Source organism: Pleurodeles waltl, chromosome 7 (assembly GCF_031143425.1).
Source record: "Pleurodeles waltl isolate 20211129_DDA chromosome 7, aPleWal1.hap1.20221129, whole genome shotgun sequence".
Lineage (NCBI taxonomy): Eukaryota > Metazoa > Chordata > Amphibia > Caudata > Salamandridae > Pleurodeles > Pleurodeles waltl.
The window spans coordinates 454,997,912-455,006,604 of NC_090446.1; the positions used below are offsets into that span (position 1 = coordinate 454,997,912).

The 8,693-nt window shown below is 45.3% G+C and overlaps 1 protein-coding gene across 1 annotated transcript; it reads right to left on the minus strand.

The window, feature by feature from the left end:
• Positions 1-264: 264 nt before the first annotated feature.
• Positions 265-5,834, minus strand: LOC138304178 (nuclear protein 1-like). Its single transcript, XM_069244013.1, has 3 exons — positions 5,603-5,834; positions 4,273-4,423; positions 265-854 (listed from the first exon to the last, which is right to left on the minus strand). Exons 1-2 carry the CDS (start codon positions 5,700-5,702, stop codon positions 4,281-4,283), a joined length of 243 nt encoding a protein of 80 aa, XP_069100114.1. The 5' UTR covers positions 5,703-5,834; the 3' UTR covers positions 265-854; positions 4,273-4,280.
• Positions 5,835-8,693: the final 2,859 nt, after the last annotated feature.

Sequence of the window (8,693 nt, forward strand, 5' to 3'; positions counted from 1 at the left end):
TGTAGGCAGAAGTCTCTTGGGAACCAAAAACATAAAAAATTTTTTTTTAAAAAAACGAACCCACTGCTTACAATTGGTTGACTTTTTTTGATGACTTTCCTCCCCCTCCTGCGCGTGTCCCTCTTTAAAACCAAAAAGGACATTAAGGTGACACCAACTGGCTTCGCTAAAACTCGTTGACGCTTCTAGCAATGTTTGTGCAACCATAAAACGAAATAAAGAGACCACCATCCCTCCAAAAAAAGTAAAGAAAACGACCATATCTTAAGTTTCTTAAGTCTTTATTTTATATCCATGACATCTAGAAATGTAAGACCTTGGCAGAGCTTGCATTTCGTGCAGGGGGGAGTTGTATCCCCTTATTTCTTCAGAAATGTTATCCCACTAAGTCATCGGGACCTAACTGAACAGGCATTAATTTCCTATCTGCTTACAACAAGCACAACGTTATGAAGACTATTACCAACTTAAAAAAGCACCCAATGTAAAGTCATCAGTTTTTATAAAATCCCATTGCGTGCAGAAAAATAAAACGTATCTGAATTTCTAGAAGAGCACATCTATATATGAAACAAAACCACCCCATGCTTCTGAGCAAAGCGCTTCACGGTGCCAACTCTGGGTGGGGGGGGAGGTTTCTCGAAGTGTCAACACCCACCCTTGTGGTCTCCGACTGGGGCCATCTTGGAAGGAACCATTCCCTAGGAGAGGGTGGACTCCAGTTGAATCTTCATCTGCAGTCTCTGTCTGCCGTCAGTGCGGCTGTACCATCCTAGCCGTTGTGGGTCCAAAGTCGCATTCCGCTTGACCGAGCCATGTTTCCTGGGAGCCTGTGAACACCAACCAGCGTGGCTCTGCAAGAGGAGAATTATCATGTGTAGGTTAGGACCTTTGCTTTGAACCTGCATGCATCCACCGCTTGTTTTTGACCCCGTAACTACGCCACTGCTTGGGTGGGAATCTTAATTTGAATGATTCAACCCATTAACTTCTGTTCTACAAACTGTAAACCAATTGGGATTTCTAACTGCTGTTTACAGCACGAACCACCTGCTTGGTGGACATTCCTGTGGAGTTCAGTTTCTTCAACCTGATGCCAGTCTAAAGGGGTCTTTAACATAAGTCCCATTGACTGCCCCCAACCAGAGATTAATCTGTAGTCACACCATACCCCATTCTAGCCTTGTTAGGTCGAGTGTGGAAGCGCTTTGACCAGTTGTAAATATTCTGGCCTTTTAACCACGCCATTCATCACATGTTTGTGGGCATTTAAAAAAAAAAAAAATCACTTGACGTCATTGGTAAATACTTTACGTTTGTCACGCCTTGCAGACAGCCCCTGTTACATGGATTATTGAGCCATTGCCAATATACTTCAGAGTGAGTAAACCATTACTTTTGTCTCTCTCCTTCCTGCTGCATGGCGGCCTTGGTGCTCGCAGCGCGAACAGGCACAACAGCATGAACTCGATCGGAGGTACTGGAGTGCTGGTCACATTGTACACAGTTACCTAATCAGAGTCCTTTCTTGTGGCTCTCCCCTTAAAATACCTGAAATTGGTGAATGCTTTGCGTAAAACAGAACTCCTCAAAGCAAAAGTGGCTCTCCCGACACAGTGGGAGAGACGATACTGCAATATTCACTGCACTCTGGAAAACTCAACCCATAATGCTGTGCAGGGCACTACTTTTGCAAAACATTTTTGCTCATAACTCAGCCTGTGGTGGTCCTAGGACAATGGGACCACCACCAAAATGTTCACCACAACGTACTCTTTCTGACTACATTAGCTTTGGGTCCCCACGCTGTTAGTGGGGAACCCCAAATAACCTCTCCCACCATTCATGTCTTTTTAAGCTTTCTCATGGCGGAGCCTTTGTTTTACAACTGGGAATAGCTTGTGTTTTAAGGGCCTTGTTTATAATATCTTTGTTAAAGGCCTGCTACCCCTGAATATATGTAATGCACTGTGTTCTCTAGGGGCTAAATAAGTTGTTATACTGCATTCATTATTGCCTTTGTGTGGTTATGCCCCCTAGGGGCTAGCTATATTGTCACATGGCCATGTTTCTTACAAATGCTATTTTCATTGTGATGTCCTCTAGGGGCTGTTCTAAGCATTAGAGTCATATCAATATATTAAAATATTTGTGGTATGGAAACTTGTCCCATAATGCTTTTCAGGGAATTACTTTTACAAAACATTTTGCTTGTACCTCAGCCTGGGGGTCGTCCTAGAATACTGGGATCACCTTCAAAATGCTTACTGTCTACATAATCTCTGGGTCATCATACTAGGTTAGTGGGGACCCCAAAATAATAACCCCTCCCACCATTCAGTGTCTTTTAAGCTTTCCCATGGCTACAACTTTTGTTTTACAGCTGGAAGAAGTTTGGTTTTAAAGGCCTTGTTTGTAATATTGCAGTAAGTCTGCTAGCCCTAAAAACATCCTCTAAAGGCTAAGTATATGGTTACACTGCATTACGTTCTCCTTTTATTCATGGGGTTATCCCCTCTTGGGGCTAACAATATGGTTACATGACCATGGCCCTCATTACAACCATGGCCAAGGATGGACCGCCGGGCTGCAACCAATGCAGCGGCACTCCCGCCGCAGCCATTATGAGATCCCGCAGGGCCAGCGGGCGTAAACCTGGTTTCCGCCTGCCGGCCCAGCGGGGATCACAGCCACAACACAGGAGCCGGTGGTGTTGCGGCTGTGCGACGGGTGCAGTTGCACCCGTCGCGCTTTTCACTGTCTGCCGTGCAGACAGTGAAAATCTGCACGGGGCTGTGGCAGGGGGCCCCTGCACTGCCCATGCCAGTGGCATGGGCAGTGCAGGGACCCTGCGACTCCCCTTACCGCCAGCCTTTTCATGGCGGTTCAAACCTCCATGAAAAGGCTGGCGGTAGGGGGACTCGTAATCCCCTGGGCAGCTTAAAACCGCCGGGACCACTGTGGCGGGAAACCGCCGGTCCCGGCGGTGCGACAGCGGCGCTTCCACCGCGGTCGTAATTCCCTGTGAAGCACCGCCAGCCTGTTGGTGGTGCTTCCTCCAGAACAGCCCTGGCGGTCTTTGACCGCCAGGGTTGTAATGACCCCCCATGTTCCTTACATATTGTATTTGTTATGATGCCCTCTAGGGGCTGTTTTGAGCATTAGAGTCTAATGCCAAAAGTTTATTTCTGATAAAGGTTTATATGACAATTGTATGTTTTAATAATCTTTCATTATAATTATAGCCATAATTCAGGCCAACTTAACATCCTTATTACACTATAACTGTTTGAACACTCTTAATATGTTTAAGTGACGCTTCTAGTTTATTTCTTTTATGTGGCTGTCTTGTGTCTATTTTGGGGGAATTGCGTTAGCCAGCAACTCTGATAGTAGCGTGGTATTCTATTGAAATTAGCATGACAGGTTTAAATTAGGACGCTAAATGGCAACATTTTTATTTTTTTGCTGCAGATAAAGGTAAATGGAAATGCATTAGTTATATGCAGGGCCGCTGGAATTATATGACAGGAAAAGACAAAATTATGAGGAAGGGTTGACCAATCCATGTGCCAATTAAAGTCCAGTTATTCATTTACAATGCCCATAGCTTTAACGCAAGCAAATGTGAGACCTATTGTATTGCAAATGCTTATTTATTTCTTTGGCACTGAGGAGCACTTCTCTCTTTGTCCATGGAAGCTCACATCACGCCTCCACGGGGATGCTAACTATATGCTTTCGTTCTCTAGTCTATCGGGACCTCTCAATTGATTTCACTCGTTGGTCCATCGTAGTTTTAACATCCTTCTTAAATGTGCTTTGGCCACACCAGGGGCTCTGTTTGTTGTTCCTTTGTGCCAGACCTGCGAAGTCGTCAGTGGATTCGCTGCATAGCCCCATAGAGCTCAGTCTTGTGTAATTCCTTGGCTCCACATCCAACCTGACCCATACACTAACATCTCACTCCTTCAGACCCTCTCATTTTGTATTATCGATATGGTCTGGCTTCATGGCCCTCGCCTATGGTTTCTCCGTACCTCTTGGTCCTCAACCCAGGGGTCACTTGTGGTTTCTAGCCATCTACCCCATTGTAAGGTGCCCCTCATTGGTACTCTGTGTGAAGCTTGAGCTCCTCTAGCTGCACTGTAGAGTCTCGCTCCTTCAGGCGTCCTCTTTTCGCAAGGCATTTGTCCATGCCCTCACTCTACGGCCCCCAGGAGTCCTCACTGCCGCCCCTTACTTGTAGTATCGCTTCTACCGAGCTCTCACCTGAGGTCTCACTCCTTGGGCCCTTGCTTCTTCTTCTCGCTCTTTTGCAGCTTGTCGACGATCTTGCGCTCATGGCCGCCTGGGCTGAAGCGGTTCGTGTTGTCACTGGCCTCCTTCTTGGTGCGACCTTTGCGGGCGGCTCCACCTGGCACTGCAGAGAGGGAGAAATGAGTCGGGTAGCTCGCTCTAACATGGGCGAGAAGTGAATGCGCAGCAAAGCAGTGGAGGCAGTGGATCTCGGCAGCAACACAATTCAGGAAGTGGCCCTGGCAAACGTTATTGCAGCAAGGCCAGGGAATGCACTGCATTAACCAGAACAAGCAAGAAATTATCCGTGCCTCAGTTTTAGCACGTCTGAAAACATGCGGGACTGCAGCTATCCCTAACGACATGTTCACCTTATTAATACTTGTTCCCTATGTGCGGATAAAAGGAGCCGCGGACCCTAATGCGCTTCACAACCACAATCTTCAAGTCCACTGTGTTCCTGCCCTGCACCGATTCTCCCCAGCAAATGTGAAACGTTCAATGGATCGCATTAAATCGCTGTAGAGATTAGGAAAGTGACCCTGAAGAAAAGAAACACGCGCGCGCTTCCCGGGTTACTTTTGGGAAATGGGGTCGGAGGGAATAGACAGGGTACCAAGGGGCCGTAACGCTGTCACTTGCAGTTTCTACTTCGCAGGTCCACACTGAGCTCGATGCCCGTGAGTGTAATACGGGGGCACTGAGAGGGCCCCCTACCATATTCTGTGGGGAAATAATTTATGTCACACCGTATTAAGCAACTTGGCCAGCATATTTCCTGTCCTGAAAAAGGCGCAGGGCTGCTGCACGCCTGACATTTTATACGCGGTAAAAAGTCGCGGCCCACCATAAAGATGGCAGTTCAAAAACCTAGCGTTTGAACCGCAACTTGAATTCACAATAAAGATACCACGGCGTGATAGACACCAGAAGCGGCGCAGTTTCCCCCCTAGAAGGGCTGTGTTACCATTCTCTCGGAAATGCATTATATATTTTAGTTTTGGACAAAAAAAGCTGCATTTACGATTTCTGCCCTTAGATGTCGCTTTCACTAAACGCAGATAGAGACAAACAAAGCCTTGACATGATAAATGAGTGATCCTTCCTGCCCCGTTAAAGCCACGAACCTTCAACGCTCTGGTATAAGGGACCATTTTATTCTAAATTCACTTTGACTCCGACCGTGGACCTTGCTTGGTCTCCAACGTTAGTTTTGTTTAATGAATAAAACCGAACCTCCGCAATGGATACTTTAGAAATGAATCTGCGGCTACGGAAACAGTACTTGAGTAACAATACTCACTTGAGTAACGATCCGTCAGGTTGTAGTAGTCGTACTCGTCGAAGTACTCGCCTTCAAAGGCAGTGGGTTGCAGCTTCTCAGCTTCGACGTGGGAGGTCATGGTGACTAGAAAGGAACAAAGAAATACCTTGAGGGTCTAGTCTTGTGGGACTCCGAATAGTCTTGCGCTGCGTAACACTACACAAAGCCTTCTTTTCGACCTCCTTTGTTTGTCCCTCTCCGCCTGTTGCCTCTTTTTATCCTAGCTTTGCTATGGCTCCGCCCACGTTGCATCATCCTCTTGACTTTGGCTAAGCGCTGTGTTTACAAGACGTTGCAACACTTCTCTTAAAGGGACCTGCTAACTAGCTTCGCAATCCTCCTTTCCCTTATATGACTCCTTTATGTTTGTTTTTTAAACGTACAAACCAGAACTACACGAGCATTGGCAATGCCAATGAGTCTCACCCATGCAAGAGTTACTGCTTTGCCAATGTGTTATAGCCATGTTGTTCTCCAGCGTGGTAACTGTTCAGCTTGGCTAAAAGTTAGTGACATAGGGGAGAGTGGCGTGGTGTGGAATGGTGAAGAGTGGAGTAGAGTTTTGAGAAGCAGAGTGTGTCGTGTTTCGGAGTGGCATAGTGTGAAGTTGTGTAAAGTGGTATCCACTGGAGTAGCATAGAGTAGAGTGGACTGGTGTAGTGTTGAGTGCAGTGGCAATTAATTCAGCGGCATACAATGAAGCGTTGAAGAATGCAGTGGCGTAGATTAGAATGGTGCAGAGTAGAGTGCAGTGACATACAGTGGAGTGGCATAGAGTTGAGTGATGCAGAGGGCAGTGGTGTAAAGTCGAGGGCCATAGAATGCAGTGGAGTAGAGTGCAGAGCAGTCGAGTGGCATAGAGTGCAATGGCATGGAGTGGTGTAGAGTAGCATAGAGTGGTGTTGAGTATAGCATCATAGAGTGCAGTGGAGTAGTGCAGAGTAGAGTGGCATGAAGTTCAGTGGCAGAGTGTGCACTTTTGCAGAATAGAGTGTAGAGTGTCAGAGTGCAGTGGTGTAGGGTAGAGTAGCGTGGCGTAAAAAACAATGTAGAGTGTAGTGGCATAAAGTTCTGTTTTGTAGAGTGCAGTGGCTTAGAGTAGATTGTTTCAGAGTATATTGAAGTGGCATAGAATGGAGTGGTACTGGGTAGAGTGCAGTTCAGTAGAGTGGCATAGGGTGTAATGGCGTAGTGTAAAGTGGTTAAGAGTGCAGTGGTAAAGAGTAGATTAGAGTGGCGTTCAGTGAATTGGTGTAGAGTGCAGGGGCACAGAGTTGAGTTTTACAGAGTGGTGTAGAGTGGAGCTGTGCAGAGTAGATTGGTGTTGCCTAGACTGGAGTGGTGTAGAATGCAGGGGCAAAGAGTGCATTGGCATAGAGTGGTACAGGGTAGAGTAGAGAGGCGTAGCTTGAAGTAGCATAGAGTGGAGTGATGCAGAGTGCAGTGGAATGGAATGGAATGGAGTGGTGTAAAGTGGAGTTGTGCAGAGTAGAGTAGAGTGGAGTGACATAGAGTGGATTATTCATGGTGTGGTAGCACACTGCCATTACAGACAACACATTTTCAATTGAAAGAGCCACTACATCTGTACAGATATACAGTTTTACTAATAAAACTATACCCTGCACAGAGAAACGTGTAGCAATTGCCTCACCTAGTTTAATGATTCATTTTGATCATATTAAAATATTTGTTTCCAACATACTATAGAAATAACAAGAAATGTGCTGCATTTGAGCGTTCATAATTCTGACATATTCTGAAATGCTTACACCATTCATTCAAATGTTGTCATGTGCTAGGAAAAAAACCTCTTTCTTGCCCCCAGTAGCGTGCAAGATCTACACAGAAATCCTCTCAATTTGAAGTCAGAGAAAGAGAAGTAAACAAGTACCTTTTGAAGACAGTGCCTGACATTTGACCTTAGTCTTTGAATGCACAACAAATGTGATAAGAAAAATATTTAAAGGCCTATTAACAGAATGCTAGTTTATGGAAGGACACTGTAAACAGTTTAAGAAACGGGAGGGACTAACTAAACTTGGAGAGTCTAAAGCAAATAAAGCCAGCAAATGGAAAGCCAGAAAGTGTGAGTTACAAAACCAATGGTATTTAACAAACGGAATGCATTCCTGGGCCAACGTTCTGAAAGTCCCTAAGATGTCTTTAGAAAACCAGACAGCTGCGCTGCCTGGTAGGCTGCGACCTAACAAGGTCATCTGTTAACCCAAACCTATTACAATGCTGTCTATTCACCACACCATCGATTAGCATGAACCTACTCTGGCCCACTAATGATTGCACCTTGATCCTATTAATTTAGTTCTCCACTAAAGTTGAGTAATTGCATGTACTGGTTTCCTCCAGAGCACAAGGCTAATCCCAATAAAGAACTGTAACAATAACCCTGGGTTCCATGGGAGCGTGCTTCCCCTGGTAAAGTGTTTCATCGCCTCATCACGGGTAGTAAGCACTGTGTAAATGCAATTCCAATGAAGTAAAATAGAAATGTAAGCTAATACAACCTGAAAGGACATGAGCTACTGTGATTCACAAACCTATAGTAACATGACCCTACAGTAAAACATGTTGTGTATCTGTGACAACGTAAACCAATAGCAAAGATGCAACCCTACAAGGTGCTACAATTAAAACCTAGGCATGCACGTACAGTGATACATAATTACATGCATGTTAACCTATTACCAAACAAACAGCTGAATACTCACAAAAGGAGACATTTATAGGCAATCCTACATGATGCTGCAAGTTTACAGTGAGAGCCTACAACAATCTGCACTAGATCCCCACAAAAGTATGGGAAGGCAAATCTACAACTAATTGAACGTTTGAGGAGAAGGATGTAAGATTGCAAGAAAATGCAATGACAAAGCTGAAACCCCAAGCCTCAACACAAAACGGAGGACAAATCTTTAGAATTGCCTACCACAACCCAAACACATGACAACCTAAACCTACAAAGTGGTCAATCTGTGGTGAATTAGGCCCATGCTAATGTAATTCTAGGGCAAAGTGAACCATTATTATCAGTAACGTAAAACAGTACCTG